This window comes from Artemia sp. Qi Xiang Cuo, chromosome 11 (assembly GCF_049724085.1).
Source record: "Artemia sp. Qi Xiang Cuo chromosome 11, ASM4972408v1, whole genome shotgun sequence".
Taxonomy (NCBI): Eukaryota; Metazoa; Arthropoda; class Branchiopoda; order Anostraca; family Artemiidae; genus Artemia; species Artemia sp. Qi Xiang Cuo.
This window is the reverse complement of record NC_142804.1, coordinates 66345145-66367067: the sequence shown is the minus strand read 5'-3', so window position 1 is coordinate 66367067 and position 21923 is coordinate 66345145. Positions and strand designations below refer to the sequence as shown.

The window sequence follows — 21923 nt, the reverse complement described above, 5'->3', positions numbered from 1 at the left end:
GAGATGTTCTGGGGGGATTACCCGGGGGCTTTTTTTACGCGCGAATCTTTCAGGGTGAATCGTCCACAAGCAATTTTACAGAGAGGGGGCGATTCTCAGCGAGGAAGGAACTGTCTGGAAGGAATTTAACGGAGGGGGGGGTGCACTTTACGTTGAATTAAATTTCCACGGAGGTGTTCCTAGAGGGGGAGGGGTATATTTCATAGAGGGTGAGCCAGATTTAGCGGCATTGTGTGAGAAACGAGCAGAAATTATGCCATATATGAAGGGCTGCCCCTTCCTCAATACCTTATTGTTTACGCTAAATTTTGACTGTTTGCTAAAATTGAAACTCAGGGGCTGTTTAATTAGAATAGGAAGCTTTTTTAAAAGTGTTAACAAGAACTAGCGTAAAGAGCAAGGTATTGGACAGGGTGCGACCCTTCATATTTGGATTAAATCTGCCAAAATTAATATGCAAATTGTGTTTTAATTTTCATGCACGGTGAGCCAAAATCGAACCCGTATTAGTTGAAAAACGTTCAGAAATTAAGTAAAAAATAATTTTTTTTTTACTGAAAGTAAGGAGTGACATTAATACTTAAAACTAGCAGCAATCATTTCGTATATGAAAGGAGTTATCCCCGCCTCAAAGCCGCGTTCTGTTAGGTAAAGTTTGATTCTTTTTTACCACCCTCCTTTTAAAAAAAGTAAAAATCTTTAGCGTAAAGAACGAGGATTTGAGGAGGGGACAGCCCCTTTCATATAGGGAAAAATTGCTGTTCGTTTTAAGTTTTAATGTCGCTTCTTACTTTCAGTTAAAAATCTTGTTTTTTTTAAATTTAATTTCATAAATAAGATACTTTTGTCAAGATATGAAGAACCGTGAATATTGCAATTGTATCAGTCTGGTTTATATGCAAAGTAATACAAGACACGAAAATTAACGAACAAGAGAGTAATAAGAATTATGGTATACAAGGTAATATTTGGCAGGGATAGTCACTATTGATAAATCACTAGGGGTGGTACCTCGATTGGGTGATTTCCGGGGATTCGGTGAACCAATTTTTTTTGGGGGTGACACATAGATTTTCGGGAAAATCCCCGAAAATTCGTGGATAGTGCAAGCCCTGCTTGATTCCTAATCAGTAAAATCGAAATACTTAACCACACGAGAAAAGAAAAGATCCGACTTTGCGGTTGACGCAATAAAGAATTGCCCCAAAATTAATTCAGTCAACCGAAGGCCACCACCTCTGCCGGTGGCTGCGCGCGTGTGGCGTACCGGCGGCATTGCGACACTTCGGCGGCGGTCAACCGGGCCTTTCGTTGGCGGCGTTCGGTTGGTGCGCCGGCGTGGCGCTGGGGTCTAGTTGCACGTGTACGAGTATAGTTGATTTTTACAGAAAATGGGTGTTTGTGCAAATGATGCAATTTTTTATTCTGCATATTATGATTACAATAATTCCCTCGTTAATATTTTAATTTCTAAACGATAAAAGGGAGGGAGTAGTCATTCCGGACTTAGCCCAGTTAAAGATAGGAACGGGGCCATAATTAGGGAGAAGGAAAGAGTTAAAAGAGAGATAGGCTGAACGTTTTGAGAATGTGCTAAACCGAGATAGAGTTACAGGATAAGATATAGAGGAAAATGAAAAAGTTTATGATACCTCAGATGCGAAGGAAGATTTGTTTTGCGAGGAAGAATTAGTGATAGTACTAAAAGGATTACAAAATAATAAGGCTCCAGGTGCTGATAGTGTGGTAAATGAGTTTCTTAGATATGGTGGTTCTGAGGTTAGAAATAAGTTATTGAAGATTATGAATATGATTTTTGAAAACGAGCAAGTACCTAGGAATTTTAGGTAAACCCTAATTAAACCACTGTATAAGAAATGTGATTAGAGTAAGTTTGGTAATTATTGAGGCATTAGCCTGGTCTCTGTAGGTAGCAAGTTAATTAGTAATACGACAATTTTTTGACTGAGAGGGACTGTAGACAAAGTTACGAGAGAAGAACAGTGCGGTTTTAGAAAGGGTAGAGGACGTGTCGACCAAATTGTCACTCTCAGGTGAATAATTGAGAAAGACTTTCCTGGACTTAGATTATGTTGATGATTTAAGCATCCTAGATGAAAGTGTGAGCAAAATAACTAAACTTTTAGAGGTTTTGCAAGTTCAGGGTGCTAGAATAGTTTTTTTTTATGCTTTTATTTGACGATACCCATGTCATTGCAGTGTAATAAAGGGGAAGAATAAAGATTATTATTATAAGGCTAGGAATTAGTGAAGATGAAAAGGTGACCTTGGGTAACGAAAAGATTGGTCAGGTGGACAGCTTCACTCAACTTGGTCGTATCAAACAGTTCGTGATAACGAACTGTATGTAAGAAGCGACCCGGCTCAATAGTAACCGAAACTCTGAAAAACGAAATTTTGATACCAATAGATGCATCAGAAGAATCAGATTTTTATGCTGATTTTAAATATATAAGTTTCATCCAGTTTAGTTTTACCCATCAAAAGTTAGGCACCTGAGAAAATTTGCCTTATTTTCGAAAAAAGGGGAAAACAACTCCTAAAAGTCATAGAATTTTAATGAAAATCACATCATCAAATCCAGCGTACCAGACAACTCTACTATAGAGTTTGCGAGCTCCTATCTTCAAAAATGTAGAATTTTGTATTTTTTTTGCCAGAAGAAAGATCACGGATGCGTGTTTATTTGTTTTTTTATTTGTTTTTTTTTTTGTTTTCCCAGGGGTGATCGTATCGATCCATTAGTCCTAAAATATCGTGAGAGGGCTCATTCGAACGGAAGTTAAAAGTTCTAGTCCCCCTTTTAAGTGACCAAAAAAAATGGAGGGCAACTTGACCCCCTCCCACGCTAATTTTTTTCCCGAAGTTACCCAATCAAAATTTTGAGATAGCCATTTTTTTTCAGCAAAGTCGAAAATCTAGTTCATATGTCTTTGAGGATGACTTAATCCCCCACTGTTCCCGGGGGAAGGGCTGCAAGTTATAAAGTTTGCCCATTGTTTACATATAGTATTGGTTATTGGGAAGTATACCGGCGTTTTCAGGAGGAATTTTTTTCTAGTGGGGGGTCGGGGTCAGAGTAGGTTTGGGTTACGGGGAGGATCTTTCCATGGAGGATATTCCCTTGGGGGAAGGGACATTTCTATGAAGGGACGCCAGATTTCCTAGCATTATTTAAAAAACGATCAGAAATTAAATAAAAAAACAAGTTTTTTTAAACTGAAAGTAAGAAGCAACATTAAAAGATAAAACGAACAGAAATTATTACGTATATGAGGGGGTTCGCCCCCTAGTCAATACCTCACTGTTTACGCTAAAGATTTTTTTAGTACTTTCAAAAGAGCTATCTATTCTAATTAAACGGCCTTTATGATTCAGGGGTTTTGTGATTCGAACAAAATTCGAACTTTAGGGTAAAGAGCGAGGTATTGACTAGAGAGCGAACTCCCTAATATACGTAATAAAAACATACGAAAATAGAAACTCGTTACGTAGCCTAAGTTAATTCGTTAGTTGCGTCAGAACAAAATTTTGAGAAAGCCAATTAGCCAAAAAAAGAAAAATTAATATGGGAATTTCGTTTTAATTATTCATGTACGGTGAACCTAAATCAAAGCTGCATTAATTTAAAAACGTTCAGAAATTAAATAAAAAAAACAAGTTTTTTTAACTGGAAGTAAGGAGCGACATTAAAACGAACAGAACTTATTCCATATATGAAAGGGGCTGTCCCCTCCTCAACGCTTCGCTCTTTATGCTAAAGTTTTTTATTGTTTTAAAAAATAAAGTTGTGAGACAGAGTCTAACTATAGCGTAAAGAGCGAGGCGTTGAGGAGGGGACAGCCCCTTTCATATACGGAATGATTTCTGTTCGTTTTAAGTTTTAATGTAGCTCCTTACTTTCAGTTAAAAAAAAGCTTGTTTTTTTTAGTTAATTATTTGTAAAGACGACGAGAGCAGTGAAGATATTAAAAGTAGAATAGCCAAGGCCCAGAGTTGAAAAAAGTTTGGAAGAATAGGTAGATAAGTCTGCAAACCAAGATTAGAATATGGGAAGCTACAGTGATGACACTTGTCAAATACGGTTCTGAAGCATGGACGCTCCGAAAGGCGGTATAAGATTTGCTAGATTTTTTCCAGAGAAATTGCCTACAGATTGTTCTGGGTACCCGGATGACTGACCGTATTTCAAACAGTAGGCTCTACGAAAAATGTGGTTCCATCCTGCTTTCTAGGTCTATAATGAAAAAAAGGTTGACTTGGCTAGGGCACGTTTTGCGGATGAAGGATGACAGATTACCGAAGATTGTCCTTTTCTGCCAACCGTCTAGGGCTAAACAGAAAGCCAGTTCTCCGTGGTTGGGAGGGGAAGATGTCATAAAGAAACATCTAAAGGAAATTAGAAATTCCTAGGAGGGTGTAAATAGGGAGGCTTTGAATAGATTGGGATGGAAAAGGAGCATACGTAGTTGTGTTGGCCTCTGGTGGCTTGATGCTCCCGTGATTTGTTAGTAATAGTAGTGGTAAAGGACTAAACAAATCCCCATCGTTCTAATACTAAATTGTATTTAATAATCTATTCTAAACTGATTTTTTTTCAGAATTAGGATTCATAAGAAAACAATGGGTATGTTAAAACATATATAAGAACAATGGATTTTTATAAAAACATCATATAATGGACTTTACTGATCAGCTATGCATTGGTTTCTGACATCTGGGACTATCTTAAAAAATATCAAGATATTCGCGATTATTCTAATTATTTCCTATAATATTCAAGTACTTTTTGTATAATAAAGAGGTCTTTGAAAAAAAAAACTATTGATAAAAAGAACAACATTAAGGAAGCCGTATTTCAGGGTCAGTTGACTGATAAGTCATTTGTTAGTTTTTGAAACTAACAGCTATAAAACAAAACAAAAATTGATATGCTTCTTTTAAAAAAAATAAGACCATTGAAGGTATTTGGAAATAACCATAGAAAAACTGAAGAACTTAAAGGAAGTAATTTTTCAGGGCATGGCTGCTGATCTTACAGAGCAGTTATATGTTGGCGATGCTATACTGAGTGTCAATGGTGAGGACATGAGAAATGCCACACATGATGATGCTGTTAAAGCTTTGAAACAAGCTGGAAAAATCGTTGAGCTTGAAGGTAGGCTCAAAAAGTTTTTTTTATGACATGAATATCCCTGTTATATTATCTGCAAGAATTTTGCAGAAATGAGAAATATCAGTTGAACTTCTTAGATGCTAATCCTACCCTTTTCCAGATTTCGACGTCAGTGATAAAAACAAGTTCGATCATTAATTGCTAAATAAAGTTTATCCGTTTAAATATAATATTGCAATGCTAATATCTATTTAAATATTTATGCTCAAACCATAATCGAGCATAACAAAAAATCCGTGGGCATTCTTTTCCGGCATAAAGTTTATGTCGTGATTTTTTGACCGCCTTACAACTATACCATGTACCGAGAAAATGTTTATATTATTGGATTCATTAGTTTGAGATCTCTTCAGTCACTGACCTAAAACTATGATATTGTCAAGACTTCTTCTAAGATTTTTTTTTAAAGAAAAACGTCTTATTTTACATGTTTTTTCAACCTTTTCAACGCATTAAAAAAAAAAGAAGTGTAATTCGGTAGTAAAATTAAGTTAAATCTCAGCTATCGAATTATAGCGAAATTATTGCCTTGAAATTTGATATTATGATATTGCCAAGACTTCTTCTAAGATTATTTTTTAAAGATCTAAACTTGCTTGAAAAAGGAAAAACGTATTATTTTAAATGTTTTTTAAACATTTTAAACGCATTAAAAAAAAAGAAGTGTAATTCGGTAGTAAAATTAAGTTAAATCTCAGCTATCGAATTATAGCGAAATTATTGCCTTGAAATTTGATATTATGATATTACCAATACTTCTTCTAAGATTATTTTTTAAAGACCTAAACTTGCTTGAAAAAGGAAAAACGTATTATTTTAAATGTTTTTTAAACCTTTTAAACGCATTAAAAAAAAAAGAAGTGTAATTCGGTAGTAAGATTAAGTTAAATCTCAGCTATCGAATTATAGCGAAATTATTGCCTTGAAATTTGAAATTTTTGAATCTTTGGACGACAGATAATAACATGCCAAAAACTTGCACAGGGAAAATAAATTTAGAGAGCATGTTTTTGGTATGAGGCAGTCTATCTTTTAGAGAGCCGTATAAATTTAGAGAGCATGTTTTTGGTATGAGGCAGTATAAAAAGGATAATTCTTTTTTGCGGTGATTCAATTAGTTATAACTGTATGCTGTGCTCTATTTTGGGTTCTTTTTTTTTTTAATAGTTCTAGGAATCATATATTTCATTTTATTTTCTTGTGCTCATTTTGCTGCATTTGTTAACTGAGCTAAAATTTAGATTTCGTATAGAATATGTCTATTATGATGGATTCTGACCATTATTCAAAACATGAAAGAATAAAGAAGAACAAGATTGTAGGCAAATAAACTGCGGTCGACTAACGTAGTTCAGGGTCCAAATGCACTCAAGGTTATCGCTAACTTTTCATATGTTTTTGGCCCTTTTCAAAATTATTTTTCCTCTGATCAGAAAAGTAGGGATTTTCCTGAGAATATAATAATAGTCATTTCTATTGGCGAAGGAAAATTGCCTTATTTCTCATATAAGTGAATGAAATTAAAGATAGTCTGGGATGCTTTTGCATTAATGCATGAGAGAAAAGTTCTTCCTTCAGGGAAGTAAGATCTTAGCAGTTTGGTTAGGAAAAGTGGGCCTGATTAATCTGATGGATTGATGTAAGTTGCATTACATGAACAGTGATAAAAACCTGTTTTAAAGATAACGGTTGTTTATTTTGCTTAAAAGAAAAAAAAAGTGAGCTGTCAGGTGGAAATCAATGTATGCATTACTGAATAATTCAAAGGGTTTCCAACTCTCTGCTACATACCAAATATCTCGAAGTGCCTTGGATGGCGAACCTCCACCACGCCGAGCCTTTTTGTGCCCTACTTGTTCGAGGAGACATGGTCAAACTATGCCATTTGTGGTGCATGTCACCTGGTGTTCATAATTTTTTTAAGTGGACGACTCCTTGTATAAATTATTTTGCAGAAATAGACGGTCTGACTAGGATTAGGCAAAGAAAATGTGTGCTAAATTACTTTTGTTAGTGGCTGATGATAATCTATATTAGGTCTATTCAAAACTTTGCTATCAGGGACTTTAAAACTCAGGTCTAACAAAAAAAGAAGAAAAGAAACTAAACAGCTTTGCATTTTACTCTGTTTGAATCAACATAGAATAGGGTAATTACCTATTTCTCATTCAGCCTGGTTTTTTTTTTTTTTTTTTTTTTTTTTTTTTTTTTTTTTTTTTTTTTTTTTTTTTTTTTTTTTTTTGTATTACTATCTTGAAACAGAATTTTAAAACTCAGGCCTGTGTGGTTCATTAATTCAGGTACCAGAGGATTTTTTTTGGGAATGATTTGAAATTAGAAATAATCCATTATTTAGTCCAATTTTTTTCCAGTTTCCTGGTGTGTCTTTTTGGACCAATGTTAAATGTTTAGTATAACTGTTAAATGTTTAGTATAAATGTTATAAGACAAAAATGTCTAGTATAATTTTTCGTGAAGGAGGGCATTGGAGGTCTGCTTGTCCACATGACCTCTAGGCTTATCAGGAACTAAACTTTAACTCTATAATTATCATTACTGTTTTCATCATTTTCAATGTCATTGTACCAAAGGTGGAAGTGTGAATTGCTGAGATACATAGATTGAAAAGGGATTTTTGGTGTTTCTAGTCAGAAATTTCTGAAAAAAGGAAAGATGTATTGATGATTAACTTCATTTGTTCGTGGTTTTGGTTGTCCTACCTCTAATACTTGTCCGTGATTTATTCTGTGATTAATTTTCGTGTTTTCCATGTTTGGATGTCCTATCTGTAATACTTATCTGTGAGTTGCCTTTTAATAGTCCTAAAAACGAAATTTCGTTTTCGACATAAATCTTAACATATTTCTTTGGATTTCAACGGTTTTTTTCCCCTATTTTTAAAAGCGTCTTCAGAATATATGATAATGAAACTTCAAATAAAGTCGAATTGTAAAGTTTGGAGGTATTAAAAAAAACAAAAAAACAATCGTAGTGATTTATATTATGGGATGTTCTAAAAGATAAGTTTTCTTTTCTCTATATTAATCTGTCTCGTTTCTATTTTCCAATGTTATCCTTTGTTTTGTTTGCATGCTTCTCCCCTATTTCGGCTTCTTTCTCTTTTTGTTTGTTCGCTGTAGCAGCATTGCTAGTGGTATCATTCTTGCCCCCTCCCCTTCCACTCATGAATAGAAAAATACTAATGCGAAAACATTAATATTTCTGAAGAAATTCGCCCATAAGGAATCATTTGGAGGCTGTCAGTTCGTACATAAATGAAAAAATAAAATAATAAATAAAGTTAAAAAGAATTAAAAGCCAGGAACGGTTTGAAGGTTATTCCCTTTTTTTATGTTTATTCTACAATGTTCACCTCCTCCCCTCTATACTGAGATCTGTTAATCTGGAAGCAAGTCCGTATCTAGGGGGAGTAGGGCGTTTACCCCCTCCCTCACTCCCGAAATTTGTGTCCGACTCATAAAAACGTAACAAAATGCATATAAAAAAATTTTGATGCTTTTTTTAGTGTATTTTACACCCCATCCCCTCCTCCCCCCAAAAAAAAAATCCTGGCTTAAGCCTTGAGTAGAACCCACTGTGACAATCAATATAAAATTTTTTATAAATGTAAGGAAGTTAGAATTTTTGTTTTTGTAGCATTTAGCCCAGAAGAAAGAACGAACTGCACTGTTACCATATAGAATATATTGAATCTTGAAAAGGTAGAGGTTTGTTGTTCTGTACCTTAATTTGTCTTGTTGGTTTTCTCCAATTTTCGCTTATGTATTGTTTGCATGCTTCTCCTTTAATTTTGGCTTCTTTCCCTTTTTTGTTTGTTGCTGTGGCACCATTGCTAGTGGTATCATCGTTCTTCGTTTCAGTGAAGTATATGAAAGAAGTAACCCCATATATGTTGAAGTCAGCCATATTGAATGATATTGGCTGGCAGTTGCAGAGAACTTTTATGTCGACTGAGCCTCCAGAGACTCCTTCAGGATTGAGTCCAGATACGAGATTTATTCCTCTCCAGTTGTGTTACTTGACGAGGAATTTTAAGTGCCTTGATAATGGTAAGGACCATACAGTTCCTTGTTAATATTGTACTCTTTGTTTTTACTTCAAAGTCGAGTTTTCCTACTAAATTCTCTAAATTCCTACTAAATTCTAAATTCTACTATTATTAGAAGTAGACTAATTGAACTGAGTCGAAGCTCGGGGTACAAGAGCCCATTACCTCCACGGTAAAAAAAACTAATTAGTTATGAGGGACTAATATTTAGCTTCCCAATTTTCACCATGTTGCCTGTTAATTTATTACGCTTTTTGTCCCGCCCTCCGATTTAGAAAAGTAATTGTTTTGTTTTTTCTTTGAAAAATACTTTTTTTTGGCATTTTCATTGGAAAAATTAGAAAAAAAGTTGACCCCCTCCGAGATTTAAAAAAAAAAAAATCGCCCAACCTTTTTGTGAATTGACGCCATTTACCAAGGTTCATTGCTTTCACAAAAAAGCCTAATTATTGGTCTGAGGGACTAATGTTTAGTTTTCCCATTCTTAACGTATATTTTGCCAGCTATCGGACATTACCTTCTTTAAGCTTCTCCTCTAGCTTAACACTCAATTTATGGAATGCCTCCAACTGGTATCTAACCCCGTCCGGGCATTCTTCTATTAGATGCCATTTTGTTTCCAAATTGCTTATGCTCAATTTGTAGTATCCAGTGCTTCTGGAACATTTCCAGAAAAGAAACACTGGTAAAAAATAAAGAAAATATAAGGGTTTTTCACTTAGGGTAATCTAGTAAAGAACGAAACCTAGTCCATAGTAACCGAAAATTTAAAATACGTTTCGAGAAAAAACTTAAGTGAGGAAGAATCACAATTTGAAGCAGATTCAAGAATGATAACTATTATTTCAATAAATCTTGTTGGTAAAGTATATTACGAAAATATATTTGCATAAATTTGGAAAAGCAGTCCTGAAATCCCACATCTATGGTGAAAAATGCACCATTGAATCATCATAGTCGAAAACCAGTCAGCCCCCCTTATTGAGCAACATGGAAAATCTCTTTCACATTGGATGCAATGGTGTGTCCCTCTTTTTTTCTGTTTAATTCCTTTAGAGCCTTAAATAAAAAAAAATATATGAATGACGTCACATGCATATGTATTTAAACAGTAACTTACATCATGGTTACAGCGGTAGCCACCACCTAGTAAGGAACGAATATCGGTCCATATAGTAACCAAAACATAGTAATTAAAAATAATAAAGCCCGTTTCATAAAAATCAGACGAGTGAGAAAAAAGCCATTTCTAGCTGATTCAGAAATGAAATCATTATCTAAATTGATCTTAATAGTAAAATGCTATTTTGAAACCGAATTTATGGTAATTTCAAAAATAACCTGAAACCTTAAAAATGGTGTTGGATTGAAATAAAAAGTCACCATTGGAATTACCATGGTTGATAACCCGATTCAGGAAACTTGCAGTCTCCTGGCTTTAACAACAAGGAAAGTCACTTATTTGCGTGAGTAGCACTGATGTTTCTACAGCAAAAAGTCCTTGGCCTCTTCTTCATTAGAATATAGTAAATTATTTTCCATTAAAATCGTCTTTCATTTATGCGATTTTTTTTAAGTTATAATCTTCGTCTTCTGTATTTGTGTTGACGTGGAGTTGTCCCCAGTTAAAAGTTTCCTTTCCCTTTTTTCCTTCTTCATGCTCAAGTTATCGCATTTTTTATGTATAGAGGGTTTAAATAAACTGTTTTTGATATTCATTGAATAAAGCAAACATTATGGTTCACGAAAAAAGGAATCCCACCCAAAGAATTCCCTGCCTCTACAAAGAACAACGCTCTAAGAAAATAGGGAAGCTTATTGGCCTTGATAGTGAAGTGGCCTTGATAGTGAAGTGGCCTTGATAGTGAAGAATCAAGGGTTGCTCCGCAGTTTCCGATGAAAGAAAAAGATTATAATTTAGTGAATGAGGTAACCTCAGATGAAGTTAGGAAAGTAGTTAAGAAGATGAAGGGAGGATCAGGGCCAGGAATAGATGGTATACCAGCAGTTGTTAAAGAGGTTTCTTGGCGTTTTTTTGCTAGTTTTAGTGAATATTTTTAATAGAATTATAAATAGTGGTGTATGGCCTTCCCTATGGAAAGTATTGATTATGGTACCTCTATGTAAGAAAGTTTGTCCTAGTGATCATGATAGCTATAGATTGATAGCATTAGCGCCTGCACTTAGTAAAATTTTAGAAAAGATTTTGGACAATCGATTGAATGAATGGTTGGAGGGTTATGGGGTAATTAAAGAGGAGCAGGGGGGTTTCAGAAAGGGTATAGTACGTCGGATAGAGCATTTGTGTTAAGTGCACTGATAGAGAAGTATGGATCAGGTAGAATTAAGCTGTATGTTGCGTTTCTAGACTTGAAAAGTGTTTAAGAGATGTAGGTCTACCTTTAAGTTTTATTCGTTTATTTGTTGGTATGCATTCTGGGACTAAGTCTTTGGTCAGGGTTGCAGGTTCGGGATTTTCCAGGCTATTTGACCGTAAGAAAGGAGTGAAGCAGGGCAGCGCCATGTCCCCGATACTGTTTGGTTTGTTTTTGAATGATATGGTGGAGTTTCTGGAAACAAAGTGGGCTCCAAAGGTGTGTCTTAGAAAAATTAATTTTTTGGTGTTATTATTTGCGGATGACACTGCATTGGTGGCGAAGTGGGCAAGAGAGCTTCAGATATTACTTGATTTAATTGAGGAATATTTACAAATGAAAAAGTTACAGCTTAACGGTATGAAAACTAAAGTGGTTGTTTTCAGTAAAAGGAATGAAAAAATAGATAATATATGTATTTGGAGGACAACAATTAGAAGTAGTTGAAAAAATAAAGTATCTTGGCTATATCTTCAAAAGTAATGGTGGATGGATTTCTCATATTAAAGAAGTATTAAATAGGAGAAGAGCTGCAACATTTTCACTTTTCAGGAATAAAATTAGTGGAATAAAGAATTCATCTTTGCATAAGAGGATTTTTTTATTTAAGATAATGCCTACTCTCTATTACGGAGCAGAGATTTAGGGACACGTGAACGCTGCCCAGTTAGAAAGCGTTCAGCTAGGTTATTTTAAGAGATTGTACGGGTTGCATAGAATGACCCATAACCAGTTTCTTAATGAAGACCTTGGACTGTGGTCTCTTAAAAGTTATAGGACAGTCCAAATGATAAAATTTTGATTAAGGGTTTTACAGTTACCCAGTGATAGGTTACTGAAGGCTGCATATGATGAGTTACTTCAGCTACATAGGAAAAGATCTTGGCCTTTTAAAGTTAAAGAGGTACTGGATAAAACAGGTTTTTCTTTCGCATGGAATGATGGCCTTGGGCCAACTAGTCAACAATTACAGTTGGACAAGGAAATCAAGGGGTTGCTGGAGGACCAGACGATTGAAAGTTTTTGAGAGGAAGAAAAGTGGTCCGGACATCAGGTTTGCTTGTTCTCCTTGCCAGTAAAAGAATGGGGATTTAAAGTATTGTCTAAGTCATTGTCCAGGTCATTTCGGGGCGAGGAACAATTTACTTGGGAATCAGAAAGTGCTGGCTCCAGATGCCGTGAAAATTACGTCGTCACAATTTATTTGTCTAGTGGGAAGGTATCTTGATATCTTACCATGATTTTGCAAAAAGAAGAGAGTAGTTTTTATTTTATTTTTTCTTTATTTTTATGAGGAGTGGTGTAATTTGTTAATCGTGTATGTTATTCATGTACTTGGCCACATTTTTGCTTGAAATACATGTTATTTTATCCTATCTTATTAGAAAATAGCTCCTATGTTGGGTGTTTAAGCCCTTATTCTCTAGAGCATTAACACTGATAGAGGTACTCTATTGTCAAATGATTATATAGGCTGATACAAGGAACTGGGCCCAATATACATTGCTGTACCACTTCACTAATCACCTATCTCATAGGAATTAATTGCAGGAATTCCTAGCAGCCTAACTAGATCTCAACCGGGGTTTCATTAAAACGAAAAGCGCGTCTAAAACTATGTACAGGAAGCATTCGCAAAATACAACCTGGAACTGGAAAATCGAAATCTTGCAAAAAATGACTTGTATGAAATTGAATTAGAGGACCTAGTGGTAATTTAATTGAGGAAGTATTTAGAAACTAGAATGGAATAAACGAACACGTTACTGGAATAGCACCGCTCAACAAAGAAGTAAAAATAAGCCAAAATATATGCGAGATTGTCGAACACCTACCAGGAGAATACAAATCATATGACGTCACATTCATATGCGTTTAAAGAAAAACTTGCATCATGAACAGGAAGCATTCTCAAAGTATATCTTAGAACTGGGAAATAGAAATCTTCCACAAAATGACTGCAACGAAATTGAATTACCTGAGGATATAATGTCTGGTTGTAACTTAATTGCTGAAGTATTTGGAAATTGCTTTGCCAGTCACAATTACAATGGAATGAAGGAACTCCTATTTTAGTGCCGCTTAACTAGGGAGTAAGTAAAATAAATGCTAAGATTGTCGAACGCCTCCCAGGAGAATAAAAATCCTATAAAAGCCATGATTCCGTGAAGGATAGACGCCTGAATTCGTGAAGGATGAACAGGAAGGAGGAATTGGATTCACGCCTGAATTTCTTAGTTTAATTGGTATTGCTGATTTGCCACCCCGTGACTTAGAACTAAAGAGTAGCACAACAATTATGTGAATGCGCAATTTAGATATTTCAGAGGGTATGTGCAATGAAACATGCCTGGTTATTACTGAATTATTTAAAAATGTAACTAAAACAAAACAAATGCTGGGGAAAAGGCCGGGAAAGAAGTACACATCAGTCTGCAGTCAGAAGACAGGCTACAGCAAGAATCACACATATACGAGCTTGCCGTGTTCCGAAAGAAGCTTACTCTCCTGGTGCTGTGTATCATATACATGTGCATGCGTAAACGGTTATTGATTGTGTCCATTGGGCAGATGAAGGAGGCGGGTTGGTTAAGACGAAATGTATTGCAGAAAAGTTGCACAATTTAACGTAAATACATACAAGGTGGATAAGGATCTACTCTTCCGTTTCAAGAATTTCCGACCTTCCAGGGAATATTTTTAGCAAAACATTAGTGCGCAATACCTTTTGGCTAATTTAGCCGGAAAACTAATCTTTTTTGTTGTCAGGGCCCTCTGATATTTCAACTCTTATCCCCCATCGTTTCTGGTTCTGTTGACCTGTGTAACAGGAACATGTTAAGCTAGAAATTAATATACCAGTTCAGTCATTTATTATCTGAATTTTTGTTATTGCCAGGAGAAGAGTTGTTCACTATGTCCATCGTTTCCTGAACTCGTCATTGCTAGTCATGTTCATGGCCTTTTCTCTTTTTTTTCTTGTAGGGGCGCTTCAGCATTATTACCCATACGGTGGCTGTCTATTTGGACTGTTTGTTACAAATTAAAATATAGTTGAATAATTATGTTTTTATGTTGGCGCTGCCATTCCTTGGTAACAAATAGTTTCAAGCACCTTCGTCGAAAAAGAAGCACCTTCCATTTTTCTCCTACAAGTTTATCTTCTCCACGAGTCATTGTAAAAGACTCGTCATTTCCTATGATGGCATTTCATTTCCAAGCGATGTTTGTTTACCTTTCTGGTCACCTGCTGTTAATATTGACACACCAAGGATCGTCTATCGATTTATGTTTTACTGTTTCTTTGGCCTACAATTCTTTTCACTAGAGGCAAATCATTGAGTTTTTCAACTTATCAGTAGTTTTACTCTGGGTTCGCAAAGATGTTTAAAACTGGAGCAAGGTACTTACGTGTTATAGCGACTACACTAAAGAAGTGAATTTAGATCATTCACAATAAAATATACCAAAACATAATGAAAATATGATGATTTTGCTACAAAATTATGGAAACTGCAACAAAGAATTATTGAAAGCAGGACACCCAAAACGTGTTATATGGACTAGCTCGCCCAACCATATCTATGTATTAAATATTTAACTAAAATATACCTGCATAGTAGTTCATCTTGCTTCCGCTAAGCAGATTATCTCCGAGTGGTCACAGAAAACCGGTTTCATTACAGATCAAGAGCAGTGTGATCGCTATAACACATAAGTAACCGAGCAATATTTGCTTATCGTGGCTGTTTAGTTGCTGACTTAAAGCATCAAAGACAGTGAAAATGGTCTGATTGTTTTAATTGGTTAAATGGAAACTTCGACAACAATATATATCTTAAAAGATAGGAGAAATCAGTGGCTATTTTTTATAGAAAATACCTTCATATGCTGTTTTTAATAGCCGCGGGTGCCAAATTGAAATGGAATGGTGGTGAAAAACAGCAAAAAGTAAGCTAAAAACATAGCACAATACAGCTAATGAAAGTGTCTTTCCATTAAAGGTGCAATTGTTGTTGGGAGTCAACTAATTGCTAATGTTTGAATTTTCACTGATGAAAAGTGAAATTGAAATCAGACTTAAGATTAATAATAATATTTCCTTAAATAGGAACTTGTGGGAATATACACTAAATGCTCTATACACAAATTTGATTAAAAATGATCTTGCAAAATATTTTAAAAAACCGATAGACATTAACACAGAACCGGTCACAAAAAGACCTTTGAGGTTAGCTGCCAAAAAGGCTGGATTAGCAATAAGACCGTGTTTTTGAATTATTTTTCTTTCATCTCAATGAATCGCCTTGTTTTACCTCACTTTTTATCAGTCCTGGTTGAACTCCGCTGAAGTAAGGATGCTAGGACTGTTTTGAAAATTTTTTAATTTTTATGTTTTATTGGTCGCATGTTGTTGTGAGTCTTTTTTCTTTCATATATTTTTGTCTTGCTGAGGACGGCCCTTGGACATAGGGCCGAAATATTCATTCAAAATCTCCACTGTCTTGCAAAAAGATTTCCCTGTTGTTCTTCGTACTTTTGTTGTTTGTTATGGAAAGGCAGTGTGGTCTTCTTCGCTATTTTCGTCTTGCTTATGGGGAGCAATTGACCAATGATATCTTTTATTTTATTAATCTAGGCAAAAAACACGCTAATATCATTAACCAACAAAAATTCTTGGAATCTTGCATAATTGAAAATCTTATTCCCAAGCCTTTAAGATTCAGATTACACTTAAGTACCCGGAAAGAAGAGCAATTTGCTCGCGCACTACAATTTAAAACATTAAGACACATCATTAAAGACAAAAAACAGAAAAGATATACTATTTCCTCTGAAAGAAAATCCTTAGAAAATTTTTTATTTGAAAATTTGTCCTCTGCTGATTTTAACCAGATTGCTAGATTGGAAAGAAATTTGTTTAGTCATAATTTCCGCTTATCAAGGGAACGACTTATTTAGAAATTGTAAAACCTAAGATATGAATTTTCGAGGAATAGCCCTACTTACACTCCAAGATTCACTCCTGAACCGGCTGTTGTTAATTTATCCTCTAGAACGCTTGAACCAAAGGAAATTCAAATTCTCGAAAAAGGTACAAAATTCTCTTTTCTTCCAAGACATGTCCCTGTGGCAGATTTAATTTCCTCTCTAGAATCCTCTGTACACAAATTTTATACATCTATTTCCAACCCAGGTGAAGTTAGGGCTAGTCTTATAGATACCCTTTACAACAATCAAAAAAAGATTAATTCTCCCGGCAATAAAAAACCAGATAATTTGTATGACCTAAAAATGCTATGTAATCTCCGTAAAGATTCGTCCATTATTATAATAAAGCAGATAAAAGCAATTCTCTGGTTGTCATGGATAAATGACGTCATCTAAATGACGAGACAACATATAGAACTATGACCCATGATCATACTGATCAATTTGCAAACAAAATTATAGATGAACTAAAAAGTTTAAAACAAAATGGTAAAATTACTCCACAGCTATATAATAAATTTTTCCCCCGCGGTAGCTTTTGCCCAAAGTTTTATGGTCTTCCAAAATTACACAAGCAAGGCATTCCTTTAAGGCCCATAGTAGCTTGTACGAAAGCCCCCACATCCAATATTGGAAAATGGTTATGTATAGCCTTTAAACCTTTGCTTTACTCTCAAAAATCATGTATATGTAATTCGGTAGATTTAGTTGAAAAACTCAAAAACGTAAATATCTCGGAAATACAATTATAAGTAGCTTTGACATTGTTTCAATGTGTACAAATATTGATGTTGCAGTATCTGAACAGTTATTAGAAAATAAAGTCAAAGAAAATTTTCACTTAATAGAAGCTTCAGCAGCAGGAATAGACTGTGAAGTCTTAATGACCATGGTTAAACTCTGTAACAAGTATTCGATGTATTTCCAATTCTGTGATTCTTTTTACCGGCAAATTAATGGCTTAGCAATGGGCACACCTCTCTCTGTGTTACTGGCGAATATTTGTGCGGAACATATTGAAAATTGGGCATTATATTCGTATTTTTTGAAACATATCTTCTGGGGACGCCACATGGATGACGTAATTTTACTCTGGAACTATGGGGAAAATGAGCTTAATGGTTTTTTAGATCACCTTAATACATACGATAGAAATTTACAGTTTACTTTAGAAATCGAGATCGCAAATAAAATCCCATTCCTAGATGTGTTAGTTATTCCAGGCCTCCCACTGGGTTCATAATTATGAAAAAAGTTCATATTTTTAACCTAGGTTCATAAATGGTTCATAATTTAGAAAAAAGGTTCATAAAGTTCATATTTTTCTTGTCATCTGCTAGAAAGCACTTGTGGTTGCTATCTTTTTTCATATAAAGGACAAGGAAAGCAAATGTTTGTGCAAGAGTTTTATTTGAAACCTTTCAAACTGTAACACTGCATGTTTTGTGAACATACATTTTCTTCTCTTCAAAAAGACATTGTTACATCTAACTTGGTTCCTTTATTGCCCCTATATCTTCTTGTACTAAGCTATCTTTTAGTCTTTTCCTTTTTCTGGCTTGAGTCTTTGCTACCTTCATAGAGTCGGATCATGACCGAGGAAAAATCATTGATGAAAGTCAAATTGCTCAATGCTAGACTGATAGTCTCTGACGCTCTAAAGAAGTTTGAGAACAGGCCCGAGATAGTCCCTATTACCAGAGAGCTGTTGAATTTGGGGCGAAATGCGTGCCAGAGCTATAAACTGTACCTGGAAGCTGAGCAATCTAGACAGGCTGAAGAGGAGTCCAAAAGGGAAGAAGGCAAGAGAAGAAGAGGAAAAAAAGGATGTTATCTGAGAAGAAGACCATTGAACACCTGGAAAAAGATTTGATTGAGAAGAAGTCAGTTGAAAAGGAGAAGAGACAAGTAGCAGAAAGGCTTCTTCAAGAAGCTAATGAGAAGCTAAAAGAAGCCATAGATGCCAAAGACTTAGTAGAAATAAGCCTCGCACAAAGTATGATCGAGGCTTTGAGCCGGAAGACGCGCGAAGAAGATGAGGCAGCCAGAGAGGTTGAGCGGATACAGAGCAGGGTAAACAAACGAAAGTCGTCCTTAATTTCGTCATATTTTGCCAAAAAATGGAACAAGTAGAGTAGACTATTTTTTACTATTATATTTTCTACTTTTATACAAATTAAACGCATTTAACTGAACTAATAAAAAAAAAAAACAAGAAAAAAAAAAAAAAAAAAAAAAAAAAAAAATAGAAGAATATGTGCACCAGTGATGAAAACACCAACTGCCACTTTTTGTATCCACGGACAGTTTCTGAGGTGCACATATTGTAAATTTAGGTTCATAATAGGTTCATAAAAAGCGCAATCAAAAGTTCATAAAGTTCATATTTTTGTGGCTAAAAGTTCATAAAGTTCATATTTTTCACAAAAAATCTAGTGGGAGGCCTGTTATTCGTAGCTTCGATAAACTCAATTTTACTATTTATAGAAAACCAACACATAATAATAGATATTTGCATGTTAAATCAAACCACCCCCCACAAGTTAAAAGAGCAGTCGTAATATCCCTCGTCGATCGTGCCCTAAACATCTGTTCTGATTCCCACATCACAGCAGAATTAAACTATATCACGGACATACTTTTTGGAAATGGGTATCCTGTTTTATTTATTAATAGTCTAATTAACTGTAGACTGAAAAAACATTCGCGTAAAATTAATTATAGTTACCATGTGAGATTTCTGACAAGCCCTTAAACATAATTTACCTCCCCTACATCCCAAAGATCACTACAAATCTTAAAAAAGTTTGCACAAAAAACAATCTGTATGTAGTATTCACAAATAATTTTAGAATCATAAATTTTCTAAATTCTGGTAAAGAGAAAACCCCAGTTACTCGCCAAAGAGGGGCCTATCAAATACCATGCGATTGTGGCAAACATTATGTAGGTAGAACACACCAGAATTTAGAAAAGCCCATACAACAGCATAAAGATGATATATTCAAAGCTCTAAATTCTAATATTTCCGTTGTTTCATCTGATTCTGCATTAGGAAGCCATTTTTTTGAAAATCCTAGCCACAATATACTTTTTGATGAATCCGCCCTTATTAGCAATGACCTAGGCATAAAGCAGGTAGTCCGAGAATCAATTGAAATCAGATTTAAGATTAATAATAATATTTCCTTAAATAGGGACTTGTGGGAATACACACTAAATGCTCTATACACAAATTTAATTTAAAATGATCTTAAAAATATTTTAAAAAATCAATAGACATTAACACAGAACTGATCACAAAAAGATCTTTGAGGTTAGTTGCCAAAAAGGCTGGATTAGCAATAAGAACGTGTTTTTAAATTATTTTTCTTTCATCTCATTGAATCGCCTTGTTTTAACTTACTTTTTATCAGTCCTGGTTGAACTTTGCTGAAGTAAGGATGCTAGGACTGTTTTGAAAATTTTTTAATTTTTGGTTTTATTGGTCACATGTTGCTGTGAGTCTTTTTGTCTTTCATATATTTTTGTCTTGCTGAGGACGGCCCTTGGACATAGGGCCGAAACATTCATTCAAATTATCTCCACTGTCTTGCAAAAAGATTTCCCTATTGTTCTTCGTACTTTTGTTGTTTACTTTTACAATCAGGTCACCTTCAATTGGTTTTCGAATTCTCACAAGAGAGCATTTGTTTTTTTCATTTTTATGCCTGAAGCCTAAAGGCAAGTGACTATGCCTCCTTGTAGAACATATAGGCAAGTGACCTTGTAGAACATTTATGCTTTGGTTGTGATCACTGGTCATTTTGTTTTCTTGGGCTTGCTTCTTAAGTTCAAAATAGTTATCTCGTATTAGCTAAAGAGCGTGTCGAACAAGAGGCTTAAAAATACGTGTCGCATACTGCTTAACGAGGACCAAGGAAAAAATTGTCGCCCCTCTTCAAAGTCAGTAGGTTTCATTAAAGAAGACGAATCATAATTTGATTCATCTCGCGGCCAATGGATAGTTTTGAGCTTTCAGTAAAAGTTTTCCTTTTCTTTAAGGGTGCAGATAAGGGATATTAGAATCTGGGGTTTGAGGGAAGGGGGAAACTATTTTCTCTCTAGTCCTCACAGACAGCATATGATAGATTTTCTTTCTTTTTTTATGCCTCTCGTTTGACAAATTCTTTGGCTAGTATGAGATATACCTTTTAAATTTAGATACCAAGCACAAGAAAAGAAAATGACACGTAGTCCCCGGAGCCGCACCGAAAACTGACGGTGCGCCGCCACCACAGACTTCGGCATTCCGGTGCGCCGTGGAAAATTTCTAGCGCCGAATTATTTTCTGAAACTACTGGGAGTAAAATGTAAGGCAAAATTCACTAATTCAATGGCACAGACAAACATTTTGGATTTACATCAAAATATTTTTGAGTTTACTCATCTACTATGGACTTTAGATTATTTTTCAGTTGTTTCTGTCCTCTTCACTACAATGTAATAATCTCTAATTAAAATTAGTTTCGACTAGCCGCGATATTCCTCGAATGCCTTCTTTTCAAATGTTTTCTTCTTTTGGTTGAACAAATGTGTGTAAGACCTTCATCAAACTTCTAAGATCAATAGCATTCAACCGGCCGGTTCATACTATAGTTAACAGCAGCTAACGGGCTAAGACGCACTTTTTTTTTAATACTTTAATATTTAAATTATATTAATATTTGATTATTAACATTTAATATTTAATATTAATATTTACTATTTACATTACTCCTAATTGTGAGGATGAGAAACAATAGTAACTGTAGTGTAGAGTGAGATGTTGGGAAGTATCAAACCCCTTATTAGGCAGATTAATTACTGGTTTTTAAAGTTCTAATGCTCTTCTCTACTTTCACACAATTTTTTTATTTGATTTCCATCTATTTTCACTAACATATCCGTTTTAATCCACAATTAACTTTTACGCAAATGTTTAACTTTTGCATTTACAATTCTTCGAAATTGAAAAAAAAACCTGAAAAACTGTCTTCTTAATATTTTAAAAGTGGGTCTTAATCATTTTCGTCATCATCATCATTTTCGTCCTGTTCTGCATCCTCACTGCCCTGACATCATCTGATCAAGTAGCCTCCTTTGCTTTGATGTATGATCATGAATCGTGAGGAAATTTAGAGTTGCTGCTCTTTTGAGAAAGCCCAAAAGCTAAATTCAACTGGTTGTGGTAGCTGATCCAATGACAGTACCTGAGATTACAGCCTTATTTTCTGCCTTAGGCTGTTACGTTTGTGTTTTTAAAAGAGGA

The 21923-nt window shown here is 34.9% G+C and overlaps 1 protein-coding gene across 2 annotated transcripts in view; it reads left to right on the top strand.

Moving 5' to 3' along the window:
* Nucleotides 1-21923, top strand: part of Syn1 (Syntrophin-like 1) — a 71532-nt gene that overhangs the window by 18809 nt on the left and 30800 nt on the right. Inside the window, exons 4-5 of one of the 2 annotated variants that reach the window (XM_089096959.1) lie at nt 5041-5179; nt 9079-9267. In XM_089096959.1, the coding sequence (XP_088953085.1) occupies nt 5041-5179; nt 9079-9267 (328 nt within the window). Of the gene's footprint in view, nt 1-5040; nt 5180-9054; nt 9268-21923 lie in introns of both variants that reach the window. The other variant, XM_089096957.1, reaches the window with a different exon arrangement.